Source organism: Quercus lobata, chromosome 2, assembly GCF_001633185.2.
Source record: "Quercus lobata isolate SW786 chromosome 2, ValleyOak3.0 Primary Assembly, whole genome shotgun sequence".
NCBI lineage: Eukaryota > Viridiplantae > Streptophyta > Magnoliopsida > Fagales > Fagaceae > Quercus > Quercus lobata.
The window spans coordinates 14,650,291-14,667,296 of record NC_044905.1 but is presented as its reverse complement, the minus strand read 5'-3'; the positions used below and the strand labels follow the sequence as shown (position 1 = coordinate 14,667,296).

The 17,006-nt window shown below is 36.7% G+C and overlaps 2 protein-coding genes across 2 annotated transcripts; both read right to left on the bottom strand.

The window, feature by feature from the left end:
* Window positions 1-1,855: 1,855 nt before the first annotated feature.
* On the bottom strand, window positions 1,856-5,051 carry LOC115959888 (putative late blight resistance protein homolog R1B-17). The gene is made up of 3 exons (XM_031078537.1): window positions 4,684-5,051; window positions 4,395-4,561; window positions 1,856-2,280 (listed from the first exon to the last, which is right to left on the bottom strand). Exons 1-3 carry the CDS (start codon window positions 5,049-5,051, stop codon window positions 1,856-1,858), a joined length of 960 nt encoding a protein of 319 aa, XP_030934397.1.
* An 8,402-nt stretch (window positions 5,052-13,453) lies between these two features.
* LOC115978313 (putative disease resistance RPP13-like protein 2) lies at window positions 13,454-15,465 on the bottom strand. The gene is made up of 2 exons (XM_031100332.1): window positions 15,181-15,465; window positions 13,454-14,288 (listed from the first exon to the last, which is right to left on the bottom strand). Exon 2 carries the CDS (start codon window positions 14,284-14,286, stop codon window positions 13,777-13,779), a length of 510 nt encoding a protein of 169 aa, XP_030956192.1. The 5' UTR covers window positions 14,287-14,288; window positions 15,181-15,465; the 3' UTR covers window positions 13,454-13,776.
* Between the last annotated feature and the right edge of the window lie 1,541 nt (window positions 15,466-17,006).

The following is a 17,006-nucleotide window of genomic DNA, read 5'->3' as shown; positions in this document are numbered from 1 at the left end:
CATAAATTCAAGTGGCAAGGCTAACATCTACCAAATGACACAAAATGATATATAATTGAATGAAGCCAGGTTCTATGAAATTGCGAGAACAGACTCTGGAAATCTATTAGGCCTGGGCTCTGGCCTCAAGACAAATGGAACATCAAAAGTACCTGATGGGCAAGCATCTTGGCAGAGATTGTCAATGCACCATAAGCATGATTCTTTTCCGTTTCCTCCTGATCTAAATGTAAGATTTCGGCATACGGGTTCACCTAGTTCTAATGTCCAGATTGGTTCACCTCAGCAGCCAGATTTAGCATGGCAGCTCTGAGGATGGGCTGGTTATTTTTTTTTCTGTCAATTGCTTTGGGAGTTGGAGCTCCCAAAAATTTAGAGAAATAAATTGTGGTGCCATCTGATGAGGGTGGTTCCATCATGGGTGTCTCAAGGAGTCATTACAGATTGACTATGGAGAAATTTTTGTATAGATTAATATATCCCATTTTTAGGTTTAAGTGATAGGGGATCATATTTGGGACAAATTAATCCAAGATCGAGACACTTTTTAAGATTCTTTATGCTGAGTCTTATGTTTGGTGTGTAAATACGCAAAGTTACTCAATTTTTTTAGGGGGGGAGGAAAAAAAAGAAAAAAAACCTCCTTGCAACCGATTAGCTTACTTTTTACTAGTTATAATACTGCAATTTGTTGAGGTATTGAGTGCTCATTGATTCAAGTTTGATCCAAGAGACAGCAGGCACAGACATTGGTGTAATAGTATTAATAATCTTCTGTTCTGGGAGACCTCCACTTATCTAAGACCACGCAAGAGTAGTTTCTTGGCGCCTTAAACGTTGAAATTCTTTTGCACACTGGCCGACTAGCGTTTGTGTTTTAATTCTTCCACCAGGCTCTTCTCATCCCTAATTTCTTCATCCTCTTCCGCTGTTTGAGATGATTTTCACCACAATTCCTCAATATCTTCGTCCATTCTTTCCCTTCAACTTTGCTGGACATCACGGAAAATCCCATTGTCATTGAGCCGGACACAAACCGTTATAGTGGGATGGCTACAACTCGTCTCTTACAATTGTATTGGATTTAACAATTTTCTAGGTAAAACAATATGACTGATAACCCTTTTTTTGGGATAAAAAGATTAGAAATATATTATCAATAAGCAAAAGTTACATGTAATATAAGCTGCAAAAATAGAGCAGTCAGTTGCCACACCTAAAAAATACAACCTCAAAACACAGGGCATGACTCTCCGTCTATTTTCCAACATAGCAGTTAATGAGATTGCACTACAGAACACATGAAAAAAAAAGAAAAAAAAAAAAAAGAGGACCAATTCAAGCAGAGATAGGGATGCATTTCATACCTATGCCCATGGCTTTCCAATTCTGCATTATTTCTGGGTTCACGACTTCATGTACCTCTGTCAATACTTTTTAAGAATATTGAAGATATCAATTTATTTTAGTTGCCTCTGTTATCTGTAAGATCTAAATGTGATTTGGTATAGTGACTACAAACTAAAATGCAACCCTGCAGGCATTACTGGAAATCACTATTCACTATGCATGAAGAGGAGGGTCACTGGTATTAAGCTACTAACCTTGGGGGGATACACATTAGTACATATTAGGACATTTAAAAACTTAAGCCACTAGAGAACCATAGAACCTTTTATTCAAACATTCTACACACTAGTACATATCTAATGGATTAATCACCAAAAACACAAAAAATTATTGGAAAAGATAGTCCCTTTTAAAACAAAAGCACTAAGATAGGATAATTGAAACCTGAAATGACAGACAAGGCAGGAACATTTACACAGAAGCAGATAAAGCCATCAACATTCTATCAATTAGTTGCGTCCAGAGGTGGATTGACTTGGAGCTTACACCCATTCTTCTTCATCTGCAACCCTTGAAGCGTTTTTGCCATCTCTTCAGAGGGATGTAAGACTTCCAAATCCTGCAAGGCAGTCAAGCACCATAGTTCCTCAGGGCGCATGATCAAAGACGGGCAATTATTAATGACCAAACGTCGAAGGCTTGGCATTGCACCTTTTCCCAATTCCCAATATGAAATCCACAAATCTGCCATTTCAAAGACATCAAGTTGACGGAAACTGCTTTCATTGCAGAGGAGGTAGATCTCTATGCACTCTCGATGAAAACCTAATTTCAATATTCGAAGGTAGGGAAGGCTACCCAACACACTAGTGACGCGCCTACTAAGGTTACCTTTGTGAGCTTCAAGTGGAATGAGTTTGGACTTGGAAGCTAAAAAAGTTCATAAATTTTCAAAGTTTGCAGATGATGCAAGCGATGGAGGCTTGACAAAAGCCCTGTCTCTGGCCATTCTAAAGAATCCAATCCTACTCTATATATTACTAAAAGTTGAAGCGTAACATTTAATGCATCAACAGCCATGTCATCATTTTTTTCTTTTCAATTTTTCTTATATATTTTTTTAAATATTTTCTCATTTAAGGTGACTTAATTATTTAAAAATTAAAATATCTTTTAACCATTATTTTTATTATTAATTTTCCAAAACTTTCATTTTCTTTTATCTCTTCATCTCCCCACTACTTTCTACATTAATATCATTTTTTCTCTACCTTTTTATCTTCCTTTATTTTGACTTTTCTTATTCTCAACATCTTACCATAAATTTGACATTTTCTTTTTCATTTTATGCATAGTTTTCTCACACAAAAAATGTTACTTCTCTCTCTCTCTCTCTCTCTCTCTCTCTCTCTCAATTTGTTTTTCATTTTTTGTTTGATTTTTTTTATTGCATCAATTTTTTAGGTTGATAAATTTTTGTGTTAATTAGAATTTTACTTTGGGTTGATGTAATTTAGTTTTGCGTTTTAAGTTGTTATCTTTTATATTCTCTTTGATTAAATATTATCCTACTACGTTATACATATAGTATATAATAATATAATGTTATTATATTACATAGAATGACTTGGATAATTTGATGTTTATTGCTATATATATTTTATTTTTACTCTTTTTTCCTCTCATATTATTTTATTCAACATTTAAATCCAATTACATCCTCCATACTATTAAATTATGCAGCACAAATCAAGAAAATGGCTAAATACAAACCTGCCTTACTTTACCATACATTAGAGGAATCAAAATATTTGTGTGATAAAGGGTCATCCTGGCTAGACACACATCTACCGGTGGTTAAACGTTCATCCTGGGTAATTTTAACTTTTCATATAATTTTACCTTTATATTTTCATCTATTTTCATTTAGATTTTTTTTTCAAAAAAAATTTTAATTTAGATATTTATAAGTAAAAAATGAAATAATGATTCATGAATTTAAAAAATATATATATCTATACATATTTATCTTGTGCGGTTGTAACTTTATATATAATTTTGCATTTATATATTCATTTACTTTAATTTAGATGTTTATAACTTAATAATGAAATCTATAAACAAGGTAAGTAAAACAATCATATTTTTACAATTCAAAAAGTCACAATTTCTTTTCTCTGAAAAAGGCCTTTTACATTTCCTTGGAATTTTTTTTAAATTTTTTTTTATAAAACCTTTGACATGCCACTAACCTAACCACTTCATACATTAAAAATATTTAAGGCTCATTATTACTTCCGTTAAATATTATGGATATTATAATTGATTGAGACCAAACTAGAGAAATACCTTTCATATTTCCTTGGAAAATCAGAAGATAAAAAAACCTTTCACATACTACTAACGTAACTATATCTATAATTATTTAAGCCATCTATGATATCTATTTTTTTATTGATAACCATAAAATTTACAACTAGGAAGGGAACATATAAAGTAATAAAGAATAAATGAAGGAAGAAAAAAAGAAATAAAATCAAAAGTCAATTAATAACCGTTATTTGGAAAATAAAAAGGTGGTCAAGAGGAATAAGAAATAAAATAGAAATGGCTATACAGAGGACATTGAAAACTTTATAGTGCAATAAAATCAACCATTACATTCACTTAATTAAATCAATAATCAACAATTAAATATAATAATACAAAATTTAAACTTAAAACTAATCAAACTCTAACTAGGGGAATTATATATATAATCATAATCTTCATACACAATGAATAGTTTTACCTCTTATTTAATGTCTATGTTATGCAAATCATCAACCAATAAATATATGATAATGGAAAAAATGTTATAGACAAGATTATTAAAAATATGATAAAACTATTTTTTTTTTAACTCTTTATGAAGTCTAGAGACTAAAATAGTATTTAATCTAAAAAATTATCATGCATAACGCGCGGGTCTGCGACTAGTTTTCTTAAATTAGGAAACATGTCCTTGGCAAATAGATTCTCAGTGTCTTGATTTATAGCCATACCAGTAAGGACTTGAAGATTTCGTAAAGCTTTATCGTCTGTTCTTGCTCTAGGTATAGATGTTGGCCCACCCAAGTACAAATGTCTCAACTTTTCTAACATCCATATCTCTTTCGGCAAGCATTTTATTTTAGAAGTTCTCAGTTCCAGCGTCACCAGATTCCAAAGGCTACATATGGAAGCCAGAATGACTTCAAGCTCACCAGAAATCCTCAGGTATCTCAAAAGAACCAGCTTTTTTATTTTCTTAGGGATAGAACTATATTTGGCATCCCCAAAACTAATTTAAACCTATTGCAAAGCCATTTCAAGTCGCTTTCATCATACTCGTACCCAAAGTCTAGTAAAGAATGACAATTTGAAGAATCACAAAGGTTCATGTCTGGAGGGGTAGCACAGTTGATAGAAAGTCTGCGGGATTTGCTCATATGTAAAAGGTTAAAATCTGAACAAACCTCAAGAAACTTCTCTTCCTTGCTCTCTGATATACAGAGGTCTCGTAGAAGATCATGGATACGACATGTTTTGACTCCTCCATCTGTCCTTGTATGTGCCACTTGGATCAAACTCCGGTCAATGAGTTCCTCCAAGTAGTCTTCAGCAACATCCTCTACATTTCTATTGCCGGTTTGCTGTACAAATCCCTCAACTATCCACATTTGGATTAGTTGCCTTGCAGGTATCTCAAAGTCTTCTGGGTAAATACCCAAATATAGAAAGCACGGTTTCAAGCGTCGGGGCAAGTGGTTATAACTTAGGGCCAATATCTTGGCATTGTGACCTATCCTCAATAAGATAAGAATTGACATGACCAATCAATTTTGACCATATTCGATATGTTTTCTCCTTACTGGCTGTTAGGACATATGTGTTTCACATGTTAAGAACATATGTCATGATTTTATGTAATTGGCTTATCCTTTGACAAAACGCACTTTATTTGTATTTGGGTAGATTTAGGATGTTTTAAATACTTTAAGAAACCTTGTTTCAAGATCAAGTATTGAAACTTTTAAGTCTGTTCAAGAAAACAAGTTCAGAGTGCAAAATCATTAAAACTCGACAGTTGGCTCAACAGCTGCATCTATCGAGCTTAAAGAAGTTGTTCTTCATTTGGTCTGCTTGACAGCTGCTATCTGTCGAGATTTAAGATTGTCAAAATTCCAATATGATTTTCTTGGGATCCATGAATGTGTCTTTGAGCTTTCTTTTCTCCTAACCCTAGACATATAAAAGGATCAGTTTAAGAGCCGTCAAAGTGTTCACAAGTTGCACAAGCTTTGAGCAAACTCTGTTCAAGTAAATTGTGTCTGGAGACGAAGTTCTTACCCTAGTTCATCTCTTTCTCTTGAAGAAGTTGCTGTGTATGTGCACCATAGGGTTTTGTGACCAAGCATCTTCTTGATCTTCATCGTGTGGATGAACTGAAGAACTTTGCAACCAACAACCTTCTTAGTTGGTGATTGAAGTCGCGTACTGAGATCTGTGCAATTGGTTAGTCACGTACTGGGAGTCGTGCATCTGAATGGGGAACTGTCACTACAGAACAAGTCCAATTGGGTATTGGGGTAAGGGTTCAACTGTAAGTTGGTAAGGTACTTGGATTCCTTTACTTGTAACCGCTTGTTGTGATAATAGTGGAGTTTCAGGAGTGGTGACCTGAAAATCACCCGGTGGGGTTTTTGCCGTTAGATTTTCTCCATTCGTAAATAAATCACCGTATTATTTATTTTCTGCTGCATTATTAGTTTATTGGTGATTTGTTTGTGCTACCACACATTTACATGATAAATTGATTAATTAATAACTTGATTAATTAATTAATTAATTTTTATCACAATGGGTCATTCAGTTTGTGGCCTATCAAGTGGTATCAGAGCGGGTACACTCTGATTAGGGTTTAATCTTTGCTGTATTGATCCATTGACCCCTGTTCGTCATGGATAGAGGACAGTCATTAATCATACCTCCTTTATTTGATGGCACTAACTATGCATACTGGAAAGTACGCATGAGAGTTTTTTTGCAGTCTTTAGATAAGAAAGTGTGGCAAGCTGTGGAGATAGGCTGAACTAAGCCTACAGAAGAGCCAGCTGACTGGGATGATGCCAAGATTAAGACGGCAAACTTCAACAGCAGAGCATTGAATACATTGTTCAATGCTGTCACCAATGAGGAGTTCAAGAAGATATCCTCAATTGAAATTGCCAAGGAGGCTTGGACCATTCTCCAGACAACCTATGAGGGTACTAAGGCTGTTAAGGACTCAAAGTTTCAGAGGCTCACTACAAGCTTTGAAGAGATAAAGATGGAGGAGGATGAGTCTTTCGATGAGTTCTATGCCAAGTTAAAGGACATAGTGAACTCAGCCTTCAATTTTAGGGAAACCATTCCTGAACCCAAGATTGTGAGGAAAGTGCTCAGATCTCTACTCAAGAGATTTCATGCCAAGATTACGGCAATAGAGGAATCAAAGGATATTGACAAGATTCCTCTGACTGAGCTGGTTGGAAACTTGCAGACCTACGAGCTAGGGTTAACAAGAATAGGCAAGTCGGGTAAAAGCAAGAGTATGGCACTGAAGGCCAAGAGCAGTGAAACAGATGAATCTTCTGATGATGAAGATTCCAAGATAAAGTCTTACATTACCAGGCAGTTCAAGAAGTTTATGAAGAACGCCAATGGAAAGGGTTTCGACAAGGACCGCAGGCAATCCAGTTCTTCTTGGTTTAAAGGCCAAGACAAGGGGAAGAAGGATGCTAAGGAAGGTGGTCAGTACACTGTTCCCTCAGGACTTAAGTGCTTTGGGTGTCAAGGCTTCGGTCACATGAAGCATGAGTGTCCTACATACCTCAAGAGCATTGGGAAGAGTAAGGCATTTGCTGTTACCTTGAGCGACACTGAGCCTGAGGATGATTCCGACAATAAGGATGACGGAATCTTAAATGCCTTCACGGCCACGGTCAATCCTACTGACGGGATTGTTGAAGATTTGGTTGAAGAAGAGGAACTGGTGGAATCCAAATTTGAGAAGATGGATGATCAAGATGACATTCATACAGCCTATGAGAAACTGTACAAGCTTTCTGAGAAGCATGAGAAACTGTATAGGCTAACCACCAAGAAGCTCAGTGATATGGAACTTGACCGTGAAGAGCTTTCCACAAAGTTTGATGAGGCTAATCAGACTATTGGGGCGCTGAGGTTTAAGAACAATTTCTTGGCTGAGAAGACCAAGAAGCTTGAAGCAGAACTATGTCAAGTCAAAGCTCAACTGGAAAGGACTTCAAGTGCAAAGCTGGATGAGATGCTAAGCATTCAGAAATCTGCTTCAGATCGAACAGGCTTAAGGTATGGTCTTTCTTCCTCTAATACTACTTCTTCTAGTACTACTGTTTTTGCTCCTCCTGGTAATAATCTTAAAACTGAGAACAATGAGATTAAAACTGAATTAGCTAGTGAGAACTTAGACAAGGGTAAATCTATCTTAGGAGCACCCCCTAAGTTTTAGAAGAAAGATGTTAAAAACCCTAGGGCTAAAAGGGCTAAGAAGGCTAACTCTCAAAAACCTAAACAAAAGAAGCAGCATCTCTGTCATCATTGTGGAGCTGCCGGTCATACTCGACCAAATTACTACAAATGGCTTGCCACTCAACAGAGCAACAGCATGATAGCATCTGGGAATCAAAACCAGCTTCAATCCTCTCTCGTTCCCCTTGGTGATCTTCTCAAAACCCTCATGTTCCTTTCGAACTTGAACGGTTTTAATTCTTCCCTTTCACCGCCGGTTCAAGGGTTTGCTAGATGGAAAGGTTCTTCCAAGGTGTGGAAGGAAAATGGTCCAAGTGATTCTGTCACTTTTCTCTCTCTCTTCTTGTTTTTGTGTGTGCATTACTTATGTGTTTAGCTTTCATGTTTTGAGTCAGTCTAGTTTTTATACTTTGTTTGTTTAACATGTTTTTGCTTGGTTATTTTTCAGTTTTTGCTTTGTTTTGTTTTTCTTTATAAAAATAAAAATAAAATTGAAAAAATCAGAAAAATACAAAAATAGTATGTGTTTTGTGTACTTTGGTACTTGTGTACCTTGGATGGCCATTGAAACAAAATCTTCTAAATTTTGTATCATTTGTAACTTAGATGAGTATCTTTATGCACAACTAAGCAAGTGAGCTTTGTGGCTCGTGTTTATGATGAGTACGATTAAGTTATCTTTTAAACTAATACTCATATCACTCTTTTTGACAGGAAGGACTAAAAAATCCTGAGAGAAATGCATAAATAACTATCTCACCACTGTTGCCTGCCAATCATAATATGACACCTATATGCTTCGGCATAACAAAAGTGCAGTGTCAATGACATTTGTGTGTTTAGGCATAGCAAAATTTGAATGTCAAATATCATTGGGTAATTTTTTTCTCTCTCTAATAAGCCCATGCATGATATGTTTTAAAGAAGAATATGCAAAGAAAAATCAAAAGCAAAAAGATTAAAAATGCTTTAAAAATGATTGCAAGCGTGTATTCTAAGAGATGTGGGAGTTATAGGATGTACCTCAAAAGTGATAGTCTCCATCAAGCAGTTATGATTGTGTGTGAGTTAAAGTGATTTTCTCATATCTCAAATCGTCATAACATGTGTACACTTAGGCAATCTTGCAATGTTTTTCACACACAACACGCAATATTCTTTGCTATTCTTGATACATGTGCAGGTAACAATGTGATTTGACCATCATGAGGTTTTACATGTATTAATGTATACTTACTAAACTGTCTTGACTTGCTTTTAAAATATAAAATTGGTTAGACTTGTTTAGTGTGTGTGTGTGTGTGTGTGTGTGTGTTTTTGAAGATCCATGTGCTTAAATTTTCATTTGAGAGATGATTTTGAGAGCTTAATATGTTGATTGGATCGTTGGTTGAGTTGCATGTTGAATTGCATTCATGTCTGTGTTTTTCACATCTCGAAAAACTGTTTTTAAAAGCTGGCTCGACACCTCCTCGATACCTCCTCGATAGCTGGCTATCTGTCGAGCTTCTTAAAACTTTTTCTTATCGCAATCTCGCCTGCACCTCGATACCTGGTGGATCGATCGAGATTGGGTCTGTATGCTCGATAGCTTCTCGACACCTAGTGAATCGATCGAGCTTCTGTTCTTAATTCTGATGAGTTGATCCTTGATACCTCCTCAACACCTCAACTGTCGATGAGCATTTCCTCAACACCTAGATCGCTCGATACCTCTCGATACCTGCATCTGTCGAGATTTACTGGCTTTCCTATATAAGGCCTCTGCGCGATCCGGTTCTCATTTCCATCAATCTCTCTCTCGATACTTCTCTGTTTCTCTCCCAAAAACACTCCAATCTCACTCCAATCTTGGTTCTCAAGGATTTTACAAGGTTTTTCTTTACTTGGTAAGCTTCTAATCCTTTCTCATTCATGCATTTCATGTTTTGAAACCTAAGATTTGGGGTTTTTGAAAATTTTTGGGGTTTTTCAAATTTGATGAGCTTTCATTGAAATTTTGGATTGGGTTTTCACTTAAATGTGTTTAAAACCTCATACATTGCATCACATTAGCATTATAATGGTATTGCCATGCATTTAGATATGTGCTATATGTTTATGTGTTGATAGGTTTGGATTGGGCTGAGCCCATGATGCAATTTCCTTTGCATGTCACATGTTCATGCATTTCCCATGCATACGTACTTCTTTTCAATATATTTGATATATTTGAAACTATTTGGGACTTTTCTGATTGTCATTCTTTCTCTCCCTCTCTGTTAGTTTATGTTAGTCATGTCTATGGCACCTAAGCGTAAATCCACTCCAGCCTGGAACCCTTTTCGTTCCGATGCTTCTTCTTCGTCTGATCCTACCCTATCTCATATTCGGTTCCGTGATAATGATGCCTTTAAGGCATTTTCGGAGAACTTTTCTAGACGAGGCATTCATTCGAAACGCCAAGTCATTTTGACGGATTTTGCAGACACCGACCTTTCCTCTGTCATTCATAGTAAGGGATGGGAGTCACTATGTGACGTTCTGGTCACCTGTCCTCTCGTACGTATGCAGGAATTTTACTCCAACATGCACGGGATTGATCAGTCAGTACTTCTTTTCTTCACTCGCGTTCGAGGTACGCACATTCCTATCACATCGCAGTTGGTTACGGATGTGCTTCGAGTCTCTAGGATAGAGTTTCCTGACTATCCTAGTTGTGAGCGTCTGAGGAATGTGTCCAAGGATGAGCTCATGTTTGCTTTCTGTGAACACCCTTCTTCTTGGGGTGAACGTCTTTTTACACCATGTCGACCTTTTGCTAAAGGTCCTAGATTCATGAACATGGTGATGACTTTTGTTTTGCATCCCCTCTCTCATTATAACTCCATTACAGAGCCTCGTGCTCGATTTTTGTTGTCTCTTCTTGAGCATCTTACCATAGACTTTCATTATCATTTCATTTTGTCTATTATAGATGTTCATCTAGATTCGGCGTCCCGTGATAAGCTCATCTTTCCTTCCGTTATCACGAGGATCTTATGCCATTTTTCCGTTCCTTTTCCCTCTTCCGACCATTTTACCGTCATGTGTGCCATAGATTACGCTACCGTTAAACGTAGCGAGGCCCAGCTTCGATCGCGGCAGTCGGATTCCGTAGCTCCTTCCTCCCGTTCGACTCCATCCACATCGGCTCCTTCTTCTTCTTCAGGCGATGTGTCTTTAGGAGATATCATGGTGCAGCTACAGCGCATGGATGCTCGACTCGATACACTCTCTACGGAATTGTATCAGTTGAACGTTTGTGTCGGTATTGCACGACGACAGGCGTCCATGGGTGGTTTTGCTCTTGAGGCTACTCCTTCACCACCTTCTCTCGTGGCTTCTGCTTCTAAGGATGAGGATGATGATGATGGTGATGACGATGGTGATGACGATGATGCTTCGGATGATACTGATGGAGATGCTAGCTCTACCAATGAGATGTCTACTTGACACTCTTACCCTTTGTCATTTGTGACAAAAAGGGAGAGTAGTTTTGGTATGAGAGTAGTCCATCTTAAGGGGAGAGTTAGTATAAGACCATTTTGTTAGGGGAAGTGTTGATACTTTTTGAGGGATGTAGTGAGGATAGTATGTATCTTTTTTTTTTTTTTAGATACATTACTCTTGTACATGAGGTCTTGTGACCATTTATAGACATACATTGTACTTATCTCTTTCTTTCACCTATCCCTTCATGTGTTGTTTCTTTTCTCCCTTTATACACATGTTTCTTATACTTGTATGCAATCTATTATTTCTGTTTCACACAAAGATACCTTGATGAGTTTTGTTTAAAGTGTTTCAGAAATACAGGTTGTCAAAATCTACTTGCCATAAACTCTCTTCTTGCAAAATTTTTCAAGAGTTTGTGTTAGGATAGATTTTATTGTATTCAACAAGTGAATATGAGTTGAGTGATTTATGACTTCTCTCATATGATCATTTGTTTGTTGTGGTTTTATCACGAATTGCCAAAGGAGGAGATTGTTAGGACATATTTGTTTCACATGTTAAGAACATATGTCATGATTTTATGTAATTGGCTTATCCTTTGACAAAACGCACTTTACTTGTATTTGGGTAGATTTAGGATGTTTTAAATACTTCAAGAAACCTTGTTTCAAGATCAAGTATTGAAACTTTCAAGTCTGTTCAAGAAAACAAGTTCAGAGTGCAAAATTATTAAAGCTTGACAGCTGCATCTATTGAGTTTAAGGAAACTGTTCTTCATTCGGTGTGCTCGACAGCTGCTCAACGCCTGTTATCTGTCGAGATTTAAGATTGTCAAAATTCCAATATGATTTTCTTAGGATCCGTGAATGTGTCTTTCGGCTTTCTTTTCTCCTAACCCTAGACATATAAAAGGATCAGTTTAAGGGCCGTCAAAGTGTTCACAAGTTGCACAAACTTTGAGCAAACTCTATTCAAGCAAATTGTGACCAGAGACAAAGCTCTTGCCCTAGTTCATCTCTTTCTCTTGAAGAAGTTGTTGTGTATGTGCACCATAGGGTTTTGTGACCAAGCATCTTCTTGATCTTCATCGTGTGGATGAATTGAAGAACTTTGCAACCAACAACCTTCTTAGTTGGTAATTGAAGTTGCGTACTGGGATCTGCGCAATTGGTTAGTCACGTACTGGGAGTTGTGCATCTGAATGGGGAACTATCACTACAGAACAAGTCCAATTGGGTAATGGAGTAAGGGTTCAACTGTAGGTTGGTAAGGTACTTGGATTCCTTTACTTGTAACCGCTTGTTGTGATAATAGTGGAGTTTCGGGAGTGGTGACCTGAAAATCACCCGGTAGGGTTTTTGCCTTTAGGTTTTCTCTATTCGTAAACAAATCACTGTATTATTTATTTTCCGATGCATTATTAGTTTATTGGTGATTTGTTTGTGCTACCACGTATTTGCATGATAAATTGATTAATTAATAACTTAGCTAATTAATTAATTAATTTTTATCACAAGGGGTCATTCAGTTTGTGGCCTATCACTGGCCAAAAGACCCCCCAACACCATAATTGCAAGTGGCAAACCATTACAACTTTCAGCAATTTGTATCCCCAGAGCTTCAAGTTCCGGGGGACATGGAACTCCTTGGAACACCTTCTTAGATAAGAGTTTCCAACTTTCATCTTTTTTGAGATAGGGGAGAAAGTAAGGAAGAATATTACGACTTGCATGTTCTGCCACTTCTTTTATACGGCTTGTGATATCAATATCCTACTTCCTTTCAAGCTGTCAGGAAAGGCTACCCTTAACTCTTTCCACACATCCGTTTTCCAAATGTCATCCATGACTATCAGATACCTCTTACCCTACAAGCAATTGGACAGCACGCTTTTCAATTCATCATCATCCATAATCAGCCATCCCTCACCATTTTTTTTATAAATGTTTTGCACAAAATCTTGCAATGATTTCTTGAATTTGCTGTCTTTTATAAGTTCCACGTTCATCTTCAGTACATTTCTGAATTCTTCATCATCCTTTTCCTTCATGCATTGCAAGTCTTCAAACAATGCCACTTTCAGTTGATTCTTATTCAAGCTATACTTAAGTTCCAAACCATGGAATAACTCCTCTTTCAACTCGGCTTTCAACATAAATTTTTTCACCTTTGGCATTGGCTTCACACCTTTTAAAATTTCCAGCAACAACTCTCTAGTTCTGTATTCTTCAGATACATAAACCTAGATACGCAAATCAAAATGATTCTCAACGTAATTGTTGTTATAGATCTTCCTGGCAAGAGTGGTCTTACCCAAGCCACCCATACCGATGATTGAAATGACATCACGTTGCAAACCTCCTTCAAGAAGCTGCTTCAGCAATTTCTGCGTGTCATGACTGAAGCCCACCACTTCATCTTCCTCGACATATATCTCCTATGCTTGTGCAATATGTCCTCCGCTACTGCATCTCCTCCTGATTGAGCTGCTATTTCAATAATGTCATACTTCCTATCGCCGTAAATGTCTGTGATGACTTTCTTGATGCTCTCTGTCTTACTTGCAACCTCGTGAAGCGTGGTTATTTGGTCAAAGCAATAGACTAGCTTCCTCAGCTTGCTTCTTTTCTTGTGCTTTGTGGCCGTCATGATGAATGTATCGAAAACATCCTCAATCTCATAGGCAACTTCCCTGATTTGGCTTACTACCTCTTTGATGTAGCTGTCATCTCGTTTCCCCTCAGTTCTTTGGAGGAAGATGTTGATCATTCCCAGCTCGTCGTGAAGAATCCTGACTTGATCCTCCAGCCCACCAAGTAACTCTGATTCTTTTGCAAGCAGCTGAGTAAAGTTCGCTACGAGGAAACTCACAACACTGTCCGCCATATCTGCATATGATTGAAGAGTGGAGGGAAATTTTTTGGAAATTAAGCAAAACTCAGGAACAAGGTGATTCTAACGGTGGAGGTGCGGAGCAGTGCAAGATTTTTGGATATATTGAGAAACGATAATTAATTAATTAATTAATTATTTGGATTTTACTAAGAGAAACGAAAAAGTTAAAGCATGAATATTATTCCATCATGAAAATTATAAAAAATTAGATAGAGGTCAAGAGATCCATAAATTGCATAAATGTACGAGTCCTCTTTCATGGTTTTAAAATCCGATACGATAAAAGAACCAATAAAAAATGAACTGATTATCGATTTTCTGATTATACCGGTAACATCATAAATAATTTTAAAATAATTTATTTAAATTATATAAATAATTAATATTTTTTTAACAAAATAATTAATAATTTTTTAATATACTAAAACTAACAAACTAATAGTAATAAATATATTTCCTTAAAAGACATACAAGTATTAAGTATATAACATTTTTTATTATTATAGAATTTAACATAATAACGTTACAAATCAATCATTCCTTAACATAATAAACTTTCAACCAAATAAATAAGTTCATTAGTCATTACACTTACATCCAAATGGTAAATAATAAATAAGTTCATTACATCCAAATAGCAAATAAGTTTTAAACGAAGAATTAAATAAATAAGTTCATTCCATCCAAATAGTGGAGAGGCAGAGCCCAGAGGGCGAGAAAATTATCAAATGAAAGGGGAAAATAATCAAAATACCTGAAGTAGAGCACAGAGGGCGAGACCAAGACCAAAGAAAAAAAAACCCAGACTTCAGAATCAAGTATCAAAAATCAAAAGCAAAGGAAAAAAAACCCAGACTTCAAAATTAGAATCAAAAATCAAAGTACCTGATGAAGCCACTGAAGCAGAGAGGATGAGACCAAGATGGAGACAAAGGAAGAAAAAAACCAGAAGCAGATCGTGACCCGTGACCGTGAGGATGAGAAGCAGATCAGAAGTCGTGAGGATAAGAAAGAAAAAAAATTGAGAGATTCAGAGAGAGGCGTGGCCGCATGAGCTTGATTGAGGTGAGACTCTCACCGTGAGAGTGAGACAGAGAGGTGTGAGAGTGAGATACAGAGATAGAGAAGCGTGAGAGTCTGATGAGTGAATTGTTTGGATTGGGTGGAAAATGAGTCAGTTTCCATTGCCATAGTCCAAAAAATGTAGAACCCACCAAAAAAAATTTGTCTGGGAAAATTATTGAGGGTTGTTCCATCGCTCAAAACTCAAAAATTAAGCGATAAAAACTGAAAACAAAAGTGGGTGTGTTTTTAAATTATGAAATATGAATTGTAGTGATAAAATTGTAAAAAGGACTTTGTACAACACCTTTGTAAAAAAATCAAATTTGTGAAACCCATTTTTCTAACTTATTACTGTCAAGTCATTAATGTCACTTTGCTTTGTTTTCTTCTTTCTTTTTCTTTCTTTCTTCTTTAGACAACTCCACCTAATGGCCCTTTTTTTTTCTTCTTCAGACCCACTCCTCCACCAAGTCACCAATGGTTTTTTTTTTTTTTTTCCTCTTCTTTTTCCTGGTTTTTTCCTTATTTCTCTTTTGTGGTGTGCATAGGCGTAAAATCTATTTCTTGCTGGGTTTTGTGATGGTCAAGGCAGAGTAGTAAAATGAAACTAGAAGAGGGAGAATGTAACCCGCAGGTAGACATGTGACCGTTCTGTGCATCATGTGACCGTTCTGTGCTGTGACAGTGGATGGGCTCCATCATTTTGCCAAAAATTGGAGTTAAAGAGGGAGAGATATAACTTAGATTTGGAACCTAACACAAATTTTAGAGATATTATGAGTTGTGTCTCTTCCTCCACTATATCAATGCTTTTCAATGGAAGTGCTTTGGATCCTTTTCAATCATCTAGGGGCATAAAGCAAGGGGACCCCTTTCCCCTTATCTGTTCATCTTATGTATGAAAGTATTGGGGGCATTTATTGCTGAAAAATGTGAAGCTAAGTTGTGGGACCCTATCTCGGCTTCTAGGGGTGGGGTTACCTTCTCACACCTCTTTTTGTAGATGACCTTGTGTTTTTTGCTAAGGCAGATATTAAGAATTGTAGGGCTGTTCGGGATGTGCTAGACACCTTCTGTGGGCTTTTTGGTCAAAAGATTAGTGATGGTAAATCTCGGGTCTTCATCTCGCCTAATGTCACTTAACAAAGACGAGAGGAATGATGTGATATTCTAGATTTCCGATCAACTCCATCCCTAGGGAAATATCTTGGCTTTCCTATCGAACACACAGTAATCCCTCAAGATTTTGGGCATGTGGTTGAGCATGTTCAAAATTCGATGTTTTTTATGGCAATGCCTTCATAATAGTATACCTGTTAGAGAGATTCTTGCTGTCGGAGGCTTAAACATTCCCCACTTCTGCCCTTTATGTGGTATAGCTTCGGAATCAATTCTTCATTCTTTAAGGGATTGTCCACATGCTCATGATTTTTGGGATTCTTTTCCTCCTCCCCTCCATCAGAATTTATTTTATGATGCAACTCTTCCAGACTGGCTTAGGTTGAACTGCAATTCACATTAGATATCAACCTCGAGTATTAGACAGGGTTTTGTTTTTTCCTTTGGTGTTTGGACTCTTTGGCTTCAACGAAACCAGGTGGTGTTCAATAACCACAACATTTGCAACTCTTTAAAGATAAAGACGC

What these genes read in the sequence shown, in the direction of transcription:
- LOC115959888 (XM_031078537.1), bottom strand. Translation starts at nt 5,051, where the DNA reads ATGTGGATAGTTGAGGGATTTGTACAGCAAACCGGCAATAGAAATGTA. An exon ending in TTGAAATGGCTTTGCAATAG is followed by an intron (nt 4,562 to 4,683) that starts GTTTAAATTAGT and finishes TTCCATATGTAG; the next exon opens with CCTTTGGAATCTGGTGACGC. An exon ending in AAATCTTCAAGTCCTTACTG is followed by an intron (nt 2,281 to 4,394) that starts GTATGGCTATAA and finishes GAACTTTTTTAG; the next exon opens with CTTCCAAGTCCAAACTCATT.
- LOC115978313 (XM_031100332.1), bottom strand. Translation starts at nt 14,286, where the DNA reads ATGGCGGACAGTGTTGTGAGTTTCCTCGTAGCGAACTTTACTCAGCTG.